Below are 17,571 nucleotides of genomic sequence, written 5' to 3'. Positions count from 1 at the left end.
AACCCGATCCATTGTCGAATCCCAAATCCAAAATCTAAAACCCCAAACTCAAAACTCAAGAACCCTAAATCGATTCCCAATTTTTTGATTTTCAGTTGAAAGATGAGCAATCTGTCATCAAGTTCGTCGGGATCTACAGGACCTCGTGGTCGAGGAAGAGTGGTTGGAGTGCCAAAGAGATGTTGGTGTGGGGAAGCAGTCGTTGTTCTCATTTCGAAATCGGATTCGAATCCTTGCCGACGATACTATCGTTGTGGTTTAGCTGCACTAAATAGGGTAATGTTAATCCTATAATGAATGTAATTCTTCTGTTTTGATGTTTAGATTCTTCTAATTTTGAAAGATCATTGTTCATATGTAGCTAAGGAATGATGAACACACTTTTAAATGGGTTGATGATGCCTTGCTCAATGAGATAGAGACATTGGCAGCAAAAAATGGTGAATTTGAGCAAAAGCTGAAAGAGCTTACAATAGAGAAATTGGAGTTTGAAAAGATGGTTTCCGAGAAGGTTGAAATGAAGATAGAGAAGGAGGTACTTGAGAAAGTTGAAGAAGCTTTGTCTGAAGCGAAAGCAAGCAATAAGAAGCTAATGATTGTCATGGTGTTAGGGTGTATGATCATGATTGGGTTTACCAAACTTGTAGGATGAATGCTTAGTTATTGTACTCTTGTTTGTGTTTGTACCTTTGACTACTATTGTTTGTGTTTATGTTAGAAATGACTTGTGTTAGAAAGAACAATAACCCGTGAAAACAAATGAAACAAATACTCAAAAGACCTAATGGCTTCATTTCATTCGTTCAAGTACAATAATCCGAGAAAAACAAAGAAGCAAAAGACCTAGTGACAACGACAAAATAAGTTCCCTAGTTCTAAAACTCGATCAAGCTTGAGTGAGTGAACCTTGACTTGGTTCAAGCTGAGAAAGCTGCGAAGAAGAAACCTGCAAAAGAAGACCAAGTGTTAGTATAATCCAACAAGAGTGAACCAAAATGTCATAAATTATCTAAACACAAACCTTGTCATTCTTATGGTGTCTTGAATTATGATCAGCTGCCCCACAAACTCCACAATGCATGATTCTTTTCTTAGCTTTTGGCTGCTTCTTAGTAGGAGACTCATTCACACCCTTTTTCCTTTTCTTCTCAGCCTTTGTCATCTTCTTGTCTTCTTCTCCTTCTGGTGGCTCAGCCGCAAACACTCTCGGACCATTACTCTCGGGCCAGAACTTAGGACCCCTTTGTGGAAAGAGGCCATCCGTGTAATTCTTCTTCCACATTGCTGTCCTAAACCATTGACATACAAAGTCCTCTGGTTGAAGCTTCTTGTGGAGGATGACGCCATATGCATGCTCACACGGGATTCCACAAATCTGCCACTTTATGCAGGTACAAGTGTAAGCAGCCAAGTCTACACGGTGAGTATCTCCACCATGTCTGACTTCATACATCCCATTAGTACCGGGAGCCACCTTGGCAGTAGAAGCGACCTTGTGCTCACCAGCTAAGAACTTCATCACATAAGGTGTACAGACACCTGCAAAGTAAGAGAAATATATGCATTAAATCATCAGGTTAAGAAACATTGAATAAAAAGGCTATATAGAGTAGCTAACCTGTGTGAGTATGAGATTCCACAGACCGTTTGGCAATCCTCACCATAGCCATTCTTCTGATTGTCTCTAACATCGCAACAAATTGCTTCTCTCTTGCCTTGTTCAGAGATCCATTGAAAGACTCCACTGAGTTGTTGTCAACGTCCTCACAGAAGCTGCCTATCTTTTGAAATGCCCTAACCCAACTCCTTGGATTTGTCTTCATCACAGACTCATAGACTTTAGTGTCATAGCACCGTATCTTCTCCAAATGCTGCTTGTACTCGGTCTCATTATAAGACCAAGCCAAATTCCAAAGCAATGGTTTTATCATTGTTTTACTGCCATAAGTCTTCTTCAAATTCCCATAGATGTGTTGCACACACATTCGATGCTCTATCTTGGGTAACTCAAGCTGAACCGCTTTGATTAAACCCTGAAACAATGAAACAAACATTAGATAACATTAAACAAATTCAAATGACAATAAAACATATACAAGACAAGGTAAGCTACCTTTTGCCTATCTGATATCATGATGAAGCCCTCACCATCACTTAAATCGAAATCCTCTTTCAGCAGCTTCATAAACTACACCCAATTATCTGTGTTCTCTACCTTAACAACCCCCCAAGCTATAGGATATATGCGATTGTTTGCATCCCTACCTAAGGCTACAAGTAATTGTCCCTTAACTTTGTTCTTTAGAAAACAACCATCTATGCCTATAAGAGGCCTACAAGACTCCTTCCAAGTTCTTCTAAGGCTGTCAAAACATACATAGAACCTATTGAACATGTCTTTACCTTCATCGCTGACCAAACATTCAACCTCAACGTGTGAATCCTTGTTTGATTCAAGAATCTCAGCCGCATAGTCCCTTAGTCTTGAAAACTGATCATCATACTCCTTTTCAATCCATTGCAAAGCCTTCTTTCTTGCAGACTGACATTGATTCCTAGTGACACTGATCTTCCACTGTTCTAAAATGATTTCTTCAATCTTTGCCGGCAAGTAAAATTCAGGACTATCCCTAATTTTATCAACAAACAATCTAGCTATATGCGGCACCTTAAACATCTCACATTCTCCATTAGGGATACAGCTATGTGTGTCAATAAACTTCCTAATCTTCCACATATTATCACTCGGGAGTATAGCCGCATAAACTTTCCACTCACACTTAGCACCACCCTCTTTACCATCGCAACCAACACAGATGAACCCAATTTTATCTTTATCATACCTGTATTGCTTCAGATTATGTCCAGTTCTCAGAGCATAATCTATAACCGCCTCTTTGAACGCAACTCCACTGAAGAAACTCTGCTTGTGGTACAAAAACCCATCACCACGCCTCACATGTATGTCGGAACTGTCGTCGGCTCCTTCACCATCGCTCTCCGGGTACACGTCGTGGCGAATTGGTGGTTCGTCGGTCCACTCGTTTAGCATTTCTTCCAGGTGAAAGTTATCTCTGTCTTCAGCTTCGGGATCGACATCACCAACAAGATCGGGGTCGTGATGGATTAACGACATCCCGACATCGATCGATCAAAGTTCTAGGGTTTGGAAAAACTGGATTTGAGGATTCGTCGGGAGTGAAATTAGGGTTCGTCGGGAGAGAATTTGGGGATTTTTTTTTTTAGGTTCGAGAGTCGGGTTACGGGTCATAATTTTGGTTTAAATTAGGTTTATTCTGGTTCTAAATAGGTTTAGTTGGTTAAGTCATCGGTTTCGCATACAGTAAACCGACTTAATCCAGTTCTATGGACATTAAGCTCTCGAAGTTTTATTTCGGGGACATTAAGCTCTTCAACTTTTATTTGGTGGGGAAATAGACGTTTAACTTTCATTTCATGGGTAAATAGCAAGAGGTCAAAGATCGGGCTTCATCTAGCCAGATGCGATAGTTCCCATGGGGAAATAGACCGTTTATCGATTAATTGTACTATTTATAGGTGGTTTTACAAAATATAGTTGGATTTGTTTTTTTTTAAACGACTTTATAGTTTTTTTTCCCTCAGCGAAATAAACAATGATAAATTATATGAAAGAAATTAAAATATAATAGTATCACTATTTGATAAAATGACATTATAAAGAGCTTTTAAAACTTTTTTAACAAAACGGAAATAAATAAATCACAGTGGAAAATAGCAATAAGGAGATTTTGTATTTACTTCAGCTGACTTTAATAAAATAAAAATCTCTGTGGGAAAAAAATTTCTTGAAACTTCTTCAATGGCGGAAGAAGAGAAGCGAACTTCACCGGAACCTCCTCTTCCTTCTCCGCCGGAATCTTCATCCCAACCCGAACATCCCCCACCGGAAACGTCTACTCCTCCGGCTACATTCGATCCTAGTCGAAGTAATATCTTACTTTCCCCTTTTCTTCTGCAACATCAAATTGATTTCTAGGGTTTTGCTTTCTGGGTTTTTCTATTATCTCCCTTCAATTAGAATGATCTTTTTAATCGTACCCAAAGCTCGCATTTTTTGTAGTTCTAATCGAAAATCCTTGGTCCTGCATAATCACTAATTTGACTAAGTGTAGAGAAAGAGCTTCTCTTTACTTTGCTGAGTGAGAGATTATAGTTAAAACTGATTGTGAACATTGATTCTGTTTCTTAGTTTCATAAAAAAATCAAATGAAGAAGATTCATGGAAGTTTAGTGATTCTCAATCTGCATTCTTAAAGCAACTGTATAGATAGCTATGAAGGATTATCTTTAAGATGAAACATTGATGTTTAAGATCATACTTATGTTTTTGCTCTGATCATGATTCACCAGCTTGCTATTTTTACTTCTTTCAATATCTCTGCAGTGTGATTTCTCTAACCAAATGCTTTGAATTGGTTCTTTTGAAAGTGATTGGGATCATCAAAAGGAAAGCTTTGATTAAGGATTTAGCTGCTGCTTACCACGTTGAGTGTCTTGCTCTTTGCCGAGAGCTTCTGGAGCTCCAAAAGAGAAAGGACGAGGTTAGAAATCCATTTCCTATCTACTTCATTGTTTGTTTGAACTTGTAGCAATATTTAGATGTAGAATGAACCCATTGTTATCTATCTTAATAGAGTCTTGATTTATATATCATATTAGTTGCTTATCGACTCTATAGATATACAAATCAAAGCATGAAACCAATGAATTAATCTAAGGATCAGACTCTTATAATGGACTACGAGGTCGGACCAAGAAGTAGCTTAAACGCAAAGAACTACCAAGGGCATAAAATCCAAAGGGTTCTTTGATGTTGGGATTGAAATTGTTAGACTTGGAACCTAAACAGTGAAAGTTGATGAACCCGGCTTTTCATGTGTTAACTTGTTTGAGATTTTGCTCTTATTTTGCAGCCGTTCCTGGACACAAAAGCTACGGAAGATCTGAGAAAAGAGACGTTGAGGTCTTCTTCCAAACGAGCTAAGAAGAAACGTTAAAAGGAAAAGACTTGGGCGTGATGCTTAATCTACGTAGGTATGATGTTCATAAATGAGTTCTTATGCTTCAGGTGAAGTAAAAAAAAAACTGTTGAATGATTGAGAAATTTTATTTGATAATCTAAAATTATATACAATATTTACACAATTACTAAGAAGAATTAGAATCACCCTTTCTAAAGACATCTCTTAACTAGACCGAGCGAAAATCCGGCAAACCGGTCTAAGACAATCAATCGCAGCAACCGCCTGATGCTTAGCCTTCAAACAGAATCTCTGGAACCAATTCGTGTCAGGAGCAATGACAATCATAGAAGATTGAACATACATCGAGGCTGCTCTTTTCACGAGCTCGTTGCTAATGGCGATGTTAGAAGAATCCATCTCTGACAAGAGAAAACCATCTTGTGAAGGAACACTGTATTGTGGGTGACAAAACAACGAACCAAATCCATCGGAACTTGAGATCACGTCTTTCAAGCTCGTGTACTGGAGATTATTCTGATCATTGTCGTCGGAGATAAAGATGTAGGGTGATTTTTGCAACATTTGGAAACCTTGTCTCCATATTCGTAGTAGTCTTTAAATGGTGGGAGAGTCTGATGAGTTTAAATATCTTCCCTTGTTTTAGACGACCGGTGATTCCTTCTATTTAGCCTGAACTATCGGAAAGGCCTTCAATTTTTTGGAGACTTTCCACTTTTAAACCACATATAAAGGAAACTAGTCTGAACATTTAAACCAAACAAACCAAAGTTATAAACCGAAACTTAACATGGGCCGTGAAGTATACACTGGGCCTTAACTAAAGTATATAATATTGTCCAAATTATTATTTTGGAAAATTAATTTTACATATAAATTTTGTAAGTTCCTTGGTGGTAACACATTTTATTTCGTCTGCTTTAATCATAGTTTTGGGGCTTGATGGAAACATGACGTTGAACTCACTTTGACTATGCTATAATTTATATAATATGCTATAACATATATATTTATATATATTATTTAGATGTTGCAACAAATATATGTATGTATGTTGTGGTCCTTCGATGATTGACGAGAGATAAATTAACCAAGTTTAGTTCATAGACTAGTCTGAATTGATTTACATGAAATGGGTAATAATAAATTAATTAGAGTTAATCTAATAATAGAAAGGTATATACCTCTAGGTGGACCTATATTTCAAATCACAATTAGGGTTTATTCCATATATAGAGCATGTAAGAAGCTTAATAGACAAAATTAATCATGAGTCATGCCCCCACTAGATTCATTAATGGTCCATTTTAAAAGGACATCAACTTCACTTGTATTTTAATGTACTCTCTTAATCAAAACACTTGACACAATAGATTAAGAAATAATTTCGTGTCGGATTTCTTTTCTTTTCTTATGTTTATACAGTAAACAAAAATTATATTTCAATTTTGTTGTTTGAATTGTTTAATTCGTTTGATTTTACTTACTCTGGTTTTCTAGATACCACAAATAAATAAATAAAAACTGTATGAAATAGTAAAATAAGAGAAGCATGTGAACGCAAGTCTTCGTATAAAATTATTTTGCTCTAAAACCAATTTAAACATAAAAATATAATTTAACTCATTAAATCGGTGAAAAACTTCCGATTTGTATTAGTGATTTTATCTTTTTTTGTTTGTAAAGAAAAAAATGATACATGACTCTCGCAGTTAGCCCATCTTTAAATTGAATAATTTTACCCAACCTATACAATATTACAATGCATACGATTTGTTAACTTCATCGTCCATTTTTGGTGTTTCAAATAGTTAGATTTAACAACACAAAAAAATTCTATGGATATATTATTTTTGTGCAAGGCAGTAATAGTACATAGTTGCAATGACCAGAAAATAGTACATGTGCAATAAAAAGGCTGTTTATAAAATCATAACATCACATCACTCACTGTGGTCAAAACAGTACGCACTACAATACGAATCTAGTAAAGATTCAGATCCATACATTGTTTTTATTTTCTAATTATTTTTGATAGTTTGGTTTTAAAATATTTAAAATACGGATACTCTAATTAAATTTTTGAATGTAACACATTAAACGCATAATACTTAAACTCATAATATGCCTACGTGATAGACTGATACTATTGAAAGAGATATAAACTTTACTGACCGTATATAATTTGGTTATTTGACGATTGGTTATTTACAAATCTTACATTACGAGCAAACATATACATGGGTATTCTGAATCTTGATATTCAGTATTGACTACTATTCAGGAACATAAACATAACTACTATTTTCCTAACTAAACAAGTAACATGAATACTATGATGAGAAAAGAAGAAATGTATAACTACAAAATATAGAAATCTCCAAGGCCAATTATAATTAATAAGGTTGATATTAACAAGCAACATATATATAAGAATCAGGGTTCTTAATTTTAGTTTTTTGTTGTGGTTTTTTTTCGTTGTTGTCTATTTTAGTGATTGAAATTCATTTAGAGGACTGATTGTCAAAAAAATAAAAAATAATCATTTAGAGGACTTGGATGAGCAGAAGCAGAAAATTAAAAAAAAAATAAGCATGAGAAAATAAGTAAGCAGAAATTTGGGTGACCAAGAAGCAGACACGTGCAGTGGTCTGGTAAAGGCAACAGTGATCGAGAAGTGAGCAAGTGTCCGTTAAGACAGCGACACGTGCTCTCGAGACCGTCGTGAACCACTTGCTCTACTTCTTTCCCTTTTTCGTCATTTGTTCTTAATCGCAGTTATTGAATTCCACAAACCACATTAACTAATAACTAATCTGTACTTATTAAAGTTAATAGAGTATGGTGTAATACCACTTGACTAAAAAAATACTACTAGATTATTAAAATTGCAAACGATTTGTACTAATTCTTGAATTAAATTGTGCGTGTTTTTTCCATGAAGTTCTAGTGATGTGATGTGGGATTGACATAGTGTAAGTTATTAAAATAGGGGTTTGGATTTCTTTATCAATATGATTTGTTAGGTGGAAAAGAAATGTATAGGTTTTAAAATAGTTTTCATTCTTCCTTAAATATCATTATCCCGGAAATTTAGTTATTTCTACTTTAAAATAGTTTGTTTAATTTTTAGATATTTGCTTGGATTATGTGCTTACTTTGATAATTGTTTTGCATTGTCTCCAAAATAAAATTTGTTTTTATATTTTTATTAGGCTAGTACATGTTATGGTTAAAAATAGAAAAATATCATAAAAACTGCTAAATTTAGACATTTTCTCATATAAAATTTTTATTTTTTTTGTTCTATATAAAATCCCAAACTTTTCAAATTTGAACCCGAGCAATGGCTGACTAAGACCTATACGATAATTTAGTTAAAAAGGTCGTTGACGACATATTTTTCATTTGATTAATTTTTGAAATTCACACATAATAGTTACAATTTTTCTAATTTCTAAGATTCATAGTATAAGTTTTTATCGTAATAAAGATATTTTTTTGGTAAATAACAATTAACATTGTTATGATACGGACAGTATATATATTTCCATGTAGCATTTTTTTATAAAAAAATTTCATTAACATAAGCAAACTTTAAACACATAAACAAAATATAAATAATTTACTCACATATCTAAAATTAAAAGACCTCAAACCAAATAGATAATAAAAAAACAGAGGAAGGATTCGAGCTTTATGCTCAAGAGAGAGGGTCGAGTTTACTCTGCAAAATGTTCTGAATATACAATATTAATCATGTCGGAGAACAAAAAGACTAAGAGTGTAGGCGAGACCGCGAGAGTTCCTTTTTTAAAGCAAGTAGATAAAAACTTGGAAAACTAGCTTGAGAATGAGAGATATGTTTATATTGCGGTATGAATCTTTTATCTATCTAAATCTATGTTCCGAAGGAATTGGTGGAAAACCATGAGCTTTACATGTAAAGAATGATAGACCAAACCTATTTTGAAAACATAAAACATGTAGCATTTTTTATGATCGAAACATATCATAGAGTAGATTATTGAGTATTAATCGAATTCTATTTCTATGAACAAACTAAAATCCTAAGGACACTTGGACAAAGTGAATTGTTTTTTTGTTTGTTCTCCTCTCCTACATAAATATACATGTGACATGAGATAATATGATTTCTCATATTCACGCATTGATTTGTTTCTAACATTTCTATAGCATTTATGTTCACAACTTCTTGATATAATAGCTGCCAAAAAAAACTTCTTTAAATATTTTCTTGTGTTTTTATTGCCAAAAACAAACGAAAATATCAAATAATTTTTCTCACCTGAAATCAAATTACTGAGGATGATAATTTAATACAGATATTTTGTAGAGGACCGTGGCAATTCCGTGAATAAGTAATGTAATGAAGGGCAAAAATGGAAATAAAATCAAAGTTTATGCCCAATATCTCTCTCCCCATCTGATGATCACTCCTTTAAAATCACCATCAAAGAAATTCCAATTTTCTCGGATTTTTATTTCTTATATACAAATCCCTAAAACCCTATAGCCCTCTTTCTTCGTCACCTACTACTACTAACTCCAAGCTCAAGCTCCTCTGTTTCTTCTGTAAGTCTCAATTTATCTCATCGAATTTTCCGAGAAACAAACAAAAACCAATCTTTTTCATAGAAAGAATCTGAATTTCGTGTTTATACTTAATTCTGATTCCAAAAAAACAATTCTAGATCTAAGATTTTTATTTCTTGATGAGAATTTCACTGTAGAAAGAAGTGTATTTGTTCCTTTAATTTGCTTTAAAATTTTGGTTTCATATAATCTCAAAGCCAAGAGCTTGACACCTGTGATCTGCATAGAATCCAGAACACATCAATAATGATTCCTTTTTAAGAATTTTTAAATTGATTTAATCTTCTTGTTGGTTACTATGAAACAACTCTTTTTCTTTCATAATTAGAAACACCAAAATCTTTATATAGAGAAGAAAAGCTTAAAACTCGATTTCTGCATTTTTTGTCTTCTTACTCTTTAAAGCCCTCCATTGATAATCGCTTCAGCCGAAAGCAGTTGATTCAGCTTAATTATTTATCATAGCTTCTGATTCTTCTTCTAGCTCCTTCTTCTTTAATCACGATCATTAACTTTAAACCCGTTTTATCAATTGTTGTGATATGTCAGATCTACAATGAGTAGAGCATAAATTCGAATCAGAATAACTGATATCTTAATTATGTGTATATATGAATGAAAGTCATCTGTAGAAAAAGTCGATAAGGATGTAACATATATATATATATATATAAGCATTTATGTATATATATATGTGTAAAGATTTGTTCTTATGAGATTGTTTCTTTGTTTTTGTTATTGCAGGCTTGTGGTTAAAAATCATTTCAGACACAGTGCTTTTGATGACTCTCTGCAACAAACAACAGCAGCTGCAGACAAAGCTTATACGAAGCTGTATCTACTGACTTTGATGGTGAAATATCAAAAACCCTAAATTAATTTTAAAAAAAAACACATTTTTTTTCTTCTTTTGGTTTTTCCTCTGAGGGTATTCATCATCAATGCTTACAAAGTACAGTGGGTAAACAAAACAAAAACAAAAACCCATTTTTTTCTCCTTCTTTAAATCCCAAACCAACCCTAAAGTTTTGATTTTTAATTTTGGGGGTAACCAAAAAAAAACAAAACCCTAATTTTTTTTCTTTAGTGATGAGATTATTGGTGATGATGAAATGATTGGAGATCTAATGAAGAATAACAACAATGGCGACGTTGTGGATAACGAAGTGAACAACCGGTTAAGCCGGTGGCATCACAATTCTTCCCGGATAATTAGGGTTTCACGAGCTTCCGGTGGTAAAGATCGACACAGCAAAGTCTTGACTTCTAAAGGACCACGTGACCGTCGTGTCCGGTTATCAGTCTCCACCGCTCTTCAATTCTATGATCTTCAAGATCGGTTAGGTTATGATCAACCTAGCAAAGCTGTTGAATGGTTAATCAAAGCTGCTGAAGATTCAATCTCTGAGCTTCCTTCACTCAACAACACTCATTTTCCGACCGATGACGAGAATCACCAGAATCAGACATTAACAACAGTTGCTGCTAATTCCTTGTCTAAATCTGCTTGTAGTAGCAATTCAGACACGAGCAAGAACTCTTCTGGTTTGTCTTTATCAAGATCGGAGCTTAGAGATAAAGCTAGAGAGAGGGCTAGAGAGAGAACAGCTAAAGAGACCAAGGAAAGAGATCATAACCACACTTCGTTTACGGATTTGTTAAATTCCGGTTCAGATCCGGTTAACTCAAACCGGCAATGGATGGCTTCAGCTCCTTCTTCATCTCCAATGGAGTATTTCAGTTCGGGTTTAATTCTCGGGTCGGGTCAACAAACCCATTTCCCTATTTCAACAAATTCTCATCCTTTCTCATCAATCTCCGATCATCATCATCATCATCCTCATCATCAGCATCAAGAGTTTTCATTCGTTCCCGACCATTTGATATCACCGGCAGAATCCAACGGCGGAGCATTCAATCTTGATTTTAATATGTCAACACCCTCCGGCGCCGGAGCTGCCGTCTCCGCCGCATCAGGTGGTGGCTTCAGTGGTTTCAACAGGGGGACCCTTCAGTCCAATTCAACAAATCAGCATCAGTCATTCCTCGCTAATCTACAGAGGTTTCCAACATCAGAAAGTGGAGGAGGTCCACAGTTCTTATTCGGTGCACTGCCTGCAGAGAATCACCACCACAATCACCAGTTTCAGCTTTACTATGAAAATGGATGCAGAAACTCATCAGAACATAAGGGTAAAGGCAAGAACTGATGATATTAATTATTGCATCTTTGGTTTTGTTCAAATGCTCATTTTGTATGTTTATCTTTGGTTTATTTCAAAACAAATGTTAATCTCTTTCGTTGTCTGATGTGTGTTAGGGTTTTGTTTTATGTATTGAGGGTCTTTGGAAATCTTTTTGCATTGTGCTTGTAATGTTGTATTTGTGATAATAGCATTTTGTTTGTGAGTTTATAATTGAATTTTTGAATGTTATTTTTGCCATGTAATTGGTATAGTTAGCATTTTTTTTTTCTTTAGTAAATTGTTTATAGTACGAAGATACTGTTTCTTGGTATTCATGAACAAATGGTAGGTCAAGGCAATAGGGCGATCCTTTTAAGGTACTAGATTGAATCAAATCAAATACTCAGAAGAATTAAATACAGAAATTAAGAATTTTCCCAAAAAAATAAAAAATACAGAAATTAAGTGAAGAGACAAAAAAAAACTTGTAAATAAAAATAGAAAGAAAGAAAATATACATAATAATCAGGGAAATAAATAATTTTGATAGACAAAACTGAAAAATTGAGGGTAAGGCCATTATGCATTGAAGAGAGTGAAAATCAAAATGAATTGTCTCCTGTTGTGCTCTATGTTTGGTTCCCTTCTTCCTTAGCATCATCTCTCTCCATATGTATTGTTTTTATAATCTATCTATCTTATGAATATATCTTCTTCATTTGACAGCTGTTGTCTTCAACAATGGCTATTCCCAAATTTTCATGATTTTATTTCTTATGATCTGTTTATATTATTATAAGTTTTTTTAACTTTTTCTTTCATGGGCTACTTGATCTTCTGCACCCACATGGCTAACCCATCTTTTAGGGTACTAGACAAAGTATTATTAAATTCATTCTTTTAGTTGTTTATTAGAAAACTTTCAACTTTTGTGTGGTTTTGGGATTTAGAGTAAAGTTGTTTTACTTGTGATTCATGTGTGTTTGAGGCTTAGGTACTTTCAAGTAATTTCCAAAAGTGAGAAAGATAATAATATCTTAAAAAACCTTTGATTGGGAGTCCCAATATTATATTGGCCTAAAACATTAGAAACAATAGACATTACAAAATATTTTAAATAACACAAAAGTGTTTGGAGATAACCATTTTATTATGAAAACACATAATTTTGTAGGTTTTTAATAAATATAATTTTTGAATATAATTATGTAACATCGCAATTGGCAAATGTTTATTGATACTGTTTTCAACAATTGCAATATATTATTGATTTTATATAGTTTATATTTTATTATTATTATACTTATATTGACTTCTATATACAGTAATTATGAATTCATAATATATAAGTTTGTATCAACACTTGTGTATATGATTTTTTCTTTTCTTTATCTGGTTAAGTTTATATTGGGCTTAGAACATTGACTTTGTTTCAAGGTTTATCGACCCATTAGAAGTTTTCTTTTACATGAGTTTTGTTTTCTAAAAGAGTTGCTTCACTTTTTTTGCTCTTGCGGTTTCTTTCGACGAAGATTGGACTCCAGTGGGCCGGAAAGAAGAAGGCCTTATAATCCCGAACCTTCTCTTTCAGAAAGTTATTTCTCCAAAGGGAATATTCTTAATAAGTTTACATTGTCAATCAATTAGAACCAACTTTAGATTTTTCGAAACAAACTGTGACTGTACGTCTACGGTCTACATATTAGCAAGTCTCAAGACTTTTACCACAAACTGGTGGATAAAATTACAGACCATGGCTTTTTAAAAACAAAAAGTAAAAGTGAAAAACATACAAAAAATAGATAGTTGATGATTCAAACTAAAATTAGATACAAATTAAGCATCGGAGGTTCTTCATATAGGATGTACATGTACTGATCCGTTTGATAGATCATAGATCTAACCAATATTTTTATTCAGATATCTTAACTAAACTATTTCTTTTAGTTAAACTTTACTTCATTTTTGAATTAATTAAACAGTTTTTCTTTAGGCTCTGAAGAGTGGAGAGGTCATTTTCTACATTTGTGTATAATATATTCGACATAATATGTTCTTTACTTCTTTTGGGGGAAAAAGCCTTAATGTTCGGGAAGCCTTTAACCATCCATTTCTTTCTTTTTTTCCTCCAAAGCCTTTACATGCACAATGAGAAGTCCGTGATTTTGTTCTTTTCGAAAATAAAAGTCTCTTTGGTTATAGATTAAATTACGTCAATCAGATTTATTCATGAATATAATAATAAAGCTGATTAAGAGAGGAAGATAATGTTTATCTTTCTTTTCTTACAATAGAAGTTGCTATGTATATGTTAGTATGTTTATTAAAGTTAAAGCAAAGAAAATTAGATGAATCGTTTGCAACGATAAATGGTTGTTTTGTTTGAGAGTTAAGCAATGCCTAACCCTAAGCTTAAGCAATGCTTGAACCATAAAATGTCCCCATTGAGCTGAAACGAAAAAATTAAGTTTGGTTAGAGCTACACATGTTCTTAATCTTTGTTTACTGAAAATACAATTGTATACTTACTTAATAATCACAACTTTCACTCGTCACCAGATCATTTGATCATTGCAGGGACAAAGTAAAACTCGAACACGTTCTGATGCAAATTAAAATGTCGCTTTTTTTACAAAAAAATTTACAAGGATTAAACTCACATAGATAACAAAAGCATATCATTTTGTTTTATGTAAATTATATTTTTATGGTAAAAAGTGGTGTGTGAACGTATCTGAGCGAAATAGTGATTTCATCAGAATTATTACGGAAAAAATATTTATTTGATCTTAAATAATGACAATTGTGACATATATTCTACATTATCATCATTACTCAATGTCCACTAAAATTTCCGTAAGTAATCATATTAATTTTGTTGTCAAAAAGGGTACAATAATTTCATCCCAATCACAAACTTTTTGCCTGCCCGAAAGTAAACAAGTGGGCTCTTTCTTCTTGAAGTATCCAATATCTTTCAAACAGACTAAGCATATCAACATATATAATACTTCTTGTCATGTGATATGCATATGTAATCAATGTAAAGCGGAATTTTTTAAATTTTTTGAGAATATCTTTAAAACAATTTAGGCACACACATTGCTTGCGTCCAAGTCCACCAATACATATTTTAACAACGTCGCTAGTTTTAGACCAAGTTGCATTTCATTGGGTTTTCAATGATTTGATCAACACATAAATTGCAAAAAAATCATTGGTTCAAAAATGAGTTCAAATTCCATATGTAGTTAACATGGTAGATAATAGGTTGAGTAGATTAATATGTAAATATTAGATAACATACGTCGAAACTTTTGCTTTCTTTTTATAAAATATACTGTAGTTTTAGTTTAGCTTTAGGACCGAACCAGAATCCAATGGTGGTACAGGTCCCTGAGTCTCCTGAACCACTCTTTGCCTTTGGTATTGAATGAAAAACTTTAAAAGAAAAATAATGCCAAAAAATACGAAATTTAGAGGAATTACGAACAAGTAGGTGGCAAACGAAATTACCTGATGTGGTAAAAAGTAATAAAGTACTTTACATTGCTCAATATTATTTTTTAAACAACTTGGGACAAGTATACAAAAGACAAGGAGAAGCAAAGCAACTGTATCTCTTACCTACAAACAATATTCACATAAATAATGAAAGAAAACTTGCTACATGGAAGATTTTATAAGATTAAAACTTGCTCTTACATGATTGCTTTGCCAGCTAAAACAAAAAACAGCCAGCGAATGCGGTTTCCGATGACCAAGCAGACGGAATTCGAACCTTCCAATAGACCAATAACACATAGAATTGAGCTCCATTGGTGAATCTAAGATTAGTCACACTGCATACAAAACTGATCTTATGCATTGTAGTCTCTCTCTTTCAAAACCTGGTTAGCCTTTGTGATTCATTCACCTATCAAACAAGAAAGAACCAAGAATAAGGTTTGTGACAATGAAACTTGTCCAAAACATAAAATTTACAATCTTCAAAGTCAAATTTATAATGAATTCGTTCTAATTCCTAGAATCAATAAACCAATACTAGTTCCTTAGTCTCACAATAGATACTCAAAATTACTTTAAAAACAGAGTATTTTAATACCTCAGATCCGACTTAGCGAAATCGTCAAGCTTTAGAACGAATTCATTTCAAGACAATAAGTCCTTCTCTTAACCAACATCTTAGCAGCTACCCCATAAGGCTCATCAAACGCAGAAGAAACCCAAGACACATCACACACCTCCTTCTTCGACTCACTCGGCCTAATCGCCACAAGCGTAGCTCCCTTCAACACAGTCCCATCAGGCAATTCCAAAGAAGGAGCATACCAAAGTCTCATATTCAAAGCAGGTACAAGAGTCCTCTTAGAAGCTGAAGAAGCTGACAATGGTTTCACTCTCAATTCCTCTAACTGATCTCGATTCATACACAAAACTCCTTGACCATCAACATCAGTAAGCACTAAACTATCAAGCGTCTTATGCTCTGCTATAATCGGTTGCAACAAGTAATGTCTAGCGGAAGCAGCAATCAAAGAGCTTATAGTCCATACAACACGTAGCTTAAGCCCTCCGTTTGTATAAAACGATTCCGGTATACTTCCATTATCTTCCACCGCCGCGACGGGAGCCGAACTCGCTTCCGTCTTATCCGAATTCGTCGGCGGAATCACAGAGGAAGCACCGAGGATCACACAATTCTCGAGAGTAGAACCAAATTCAGCTCTCCATTTCAATAAAACACCATCATCAATCCCTAATTCACCACTAGGAAGCTCGATTTTAAGAAACTTAATCTCATCGAAGTTTTTCAAAACCTGAGTCGGTGAATGATGCGTTACACCTCCTTGTTCAATCTCTCCATCATCACCACCACTAATCAACAACGAAGAAGGAGATGATCCTGAAGGAAGAGAAGAAGAACCTGAGCGTTTAAGGAACTGTCCCAAAGCTTGTAACGGCTTGAAGACGAGACGGAAAATGGCGGAGAAAGGAGAAGCGGCGGAGGCGGATCGAGGTTTATCGGAGAGGAGAGAGGAAGAATCGTCGTCGGAGATAACGCAATCGACACGAACGAAGACATTTTCGACTTGAGGGATTAAGGAATGGAATCTTTTGGAGACGACGGAGCAACGACCTAAGGCTTTGACGTCGCCGATGTTGTTGAAGATGAGGAGGAGGATTGAGTCTGGGAGGTTATCGAAGTGGTCGATTTCTTGTGGTTCCGGATGGATTCGTGAGAGGAGTGGATCTGATGAACGGAGAATTATCGCCATTGGTGAGACTTGAGAGAATCAGATCTTTGAGAAGAGAAGAAGATAGAAAGGAATCTAAAGAAGGAGAGATGATTTAAAATAAATGGAAGGAGGAAGAAGATAAATAGATCCTCTTAGTTTTTTTTTTTTCTTCCTAATTTTAAAATTATGTAATTATTTAGTCTTTGGACTCATAATATATTATACACATAATTGTAGAGTGTATTATTATTTTATACAAAGATGATTTTATTATTCATTCGCATGAGATATATAGAGTTGTATTATTATAGTGGATTCAATAAAAGATTTTCGACTTAGCTGTACCACATGATAAGTCGTTAGGTCATTTGTTGAGAATGAATTGGATTTGCCTAATGCTCTAGTCTATTCTTAGGACATTTCTTTTGTTCTTTATAAGTTCGATAATTCGATTTACTAGGCGATGAAATGGAAATTTGGATTCCAATCATAGGATTGGCCAGA

At 34.1% G+C, this 17,571-nt stretch overlaps 4 protein-coding genes, 1 long non-coding RNA gene, 1 other non-coding gene and 2 pseudogenes across 10 annotated transcripts; 4 read left to right on the top strand and 4 right to left on the bottom strand.

The window, feature by feature from the left end:
• Window positions 1–102: 102 nt before the first annotated feature.
• AT4G18420 lies at window positions 103–652 on the top strand (annotated as a pseudogene; the record flags this gene model as incomplete). The annotated part of the gene is made up of 2 exons: window positions 103–276; window positions 362–652.
• A 234-nt stretch (window positions 653–886) lies between these two features.
• Window positions 887–3,136, bottom strand: AT4G18410 (annotated as a pseudogene; the record flags this gene model as incomplete). Its single annotated transcript has 1 exon — window positions 887–3,136.
• A 653-nt stretch (window positions 3,137–3,789) lies between these two features.
• AT4G06785 lies at window positions 3,790–3,911 on the bottom strand. The gene has a single exon (NR_142034.1).
• On the top strand, window positions 3,790–5,197 carry AT4G18400 (uncharacterized protein). The gene is made up of 3 exons (NM_117952.3): window positions 3,790–3,968; window positions 4,471–4,583; window positions 4,956–5,197. Exons 1-3 carry the CDS (start codon window positions 3,842–3,844, stop codon window positions 5,037–5,039), a joined length of 324 nt encoding a protein of 107 aa, NP_567555.1. The 5' UTR covers window positions 3,790–3,841; the 3' UTR covers window positions 5,040–5,197.
• AT4G06780 lies at window positions 5,053–5,744 on the top strand. The gene is made up of 2 exons (NR_142033.1): window positions 5,053–5,076; window positions 5,311–5,744. It is a non-coding gene; the product is annotated as an other RNA (long non-coding RNA).
• Window positions 5,133–5,678, bottom strand: AT4G18395 (uncharacterized protein). The gene has a single exon (NM_117951.1): window positions 5,133–5,619. The coding sequence runs from the start codon at window positions 5,586–5,588 to the stop codon at window positions 5,229–5,231; it is 360 nt and encodes a 119-aa protein (NP_567554.1). The 5' UTR covers window positions 5,589–5,619; the 3' UTR covers window positions 5,133–5,228.
• A 3,735-nt stretch (window positions 5,745–9,479) lies between the features above and the next one.
• TCP2 (TEOSINTE BRANCHED 1, cycloidea and PCF transcription factor 2) lies at window positions 9,480–12,141 on the top strand. 2 transcript variants are annotated; one of them, NM_001084938.1, is made up of 3 exons: window positions 9,517–9,620; window positions 10,386–10,494; window positions 10,729–12,084. In NM_001084938.1, the coding sequence occupies exon 3, from the start codon at window positions 10,754–10,756 to the stop codon at window positions 11,849–11,851; it is 1,098 nt and encodes a 365-aa protein (NP_001078407.1). In that variant the 5' UTR covers window positions 9,517–9,620; window positions 10,386–10,494; window positions 10,729–10,753; the 3' UTR covers window positions 11,852–12,084. The 2 variants fall into 2 exon arrangements, with proteins under 2 accessions (NP_567553.1, NP_001078407.1); NM_117950.5 differs by having other exon boundaries at window positions 9,480–9,620; window positions 10,386–12,141.
• Window positions 12,142–15,314: 3,173 nt separating this feature from the next.
• Window positions 15,315–17,256, bottom strand: AT4G18380 (F-box family protein). Of its 2 annotated transcripts, NM_001203832.1 has the most exons (3): window positions 15,933–17,176; window positions 15,533–15,743; window positions 15,315–15,454 (listed from the first exon to the last, which is right to left on the bottom strand). In NM_001203832.1, the coding sequence occupies exon 1, from the start codon at window positions 17,104–17,106 to the stop codon at window positions 15,964–15,966; it is 1,143 nt and encodes a 380-aa protein (NP_001190761.1). In that variant the 5' UTR covers window positions 17,107–17,176; the 3' UTR covers window positions 15,315–15,454; window positions 15,533–15,743; window positions 15,933–15,963. The 2 variants fall into 2 exon arrangements, with proteins under 2 accessions (NP_001190761.1, NP_193573.1); NM_117949.3 differs by having other exon boundaries at window positions 15,315–15,743; window positions 15,933–17,256.
• Between the last annotated feature and the right edge of the window lie 315 nt (window positions 17,257–17,571).

This window comes from Arabidopsis thaliana, chromosome 4 (assembly GCF_000001735.4).
Source record: "Arabidopsis thaliana chromosome 4, partial sequence".
NCBI classification, from domain to species: Eukaryota; Viridiplantae; Streptophyta; class Magnoliopsida; order Brassicales; family Brassicaceae; genus Arabidopsis; species Arabidopsis thaliana.
This window is presented reverse-complemented; position numbering and strand designations above follow the sequence as displayed.

Bases quoted from the DNA above. Each gene is read 5' to 3' on its own strand.
- AT4G18400 (NM_117952.3), top strand. From the start codon at position 3,842: ATGGCGGAAGAAGAGAAGCGAACTTCACCGGAACCTCCTCTTCCTTCT. The intron at 3,969-4,470 runs GTAATATCTTAC...TTCTTTTGAAAG, and splicing joins TACATTCGATCCTAGTCGAA to TGATTGGGATCATCAAAAGG. The intron at 4,584-4,955 runs GTTAGAAATCCA...CTTATTTTGCAG, and splicing joins TCCAAAAGAGAAAGGACGAG to CCGTTCCTGGACACAAAAGC.
- AT4G18395 (NM_117951.1), bottom strand. From the start codon at position 5,588: ATGTTGCAAAAATCACCCTACATCTTTATCTCCGACGACAATGATCAG.
- TCP2 (NM_117950.5), top strand. From the start codon at position 10,754: ATGATTGGAGATCTAATGAAGAATAACAACAATGGCGACGTTGTGGAT.
- AT4G18380 (NM_117949.3), bottom strand. From the start codon at position 17,106: ATGGCGATAATTCTCCGTTCATCAGATCCACTCCTCTCACGAATCCAT.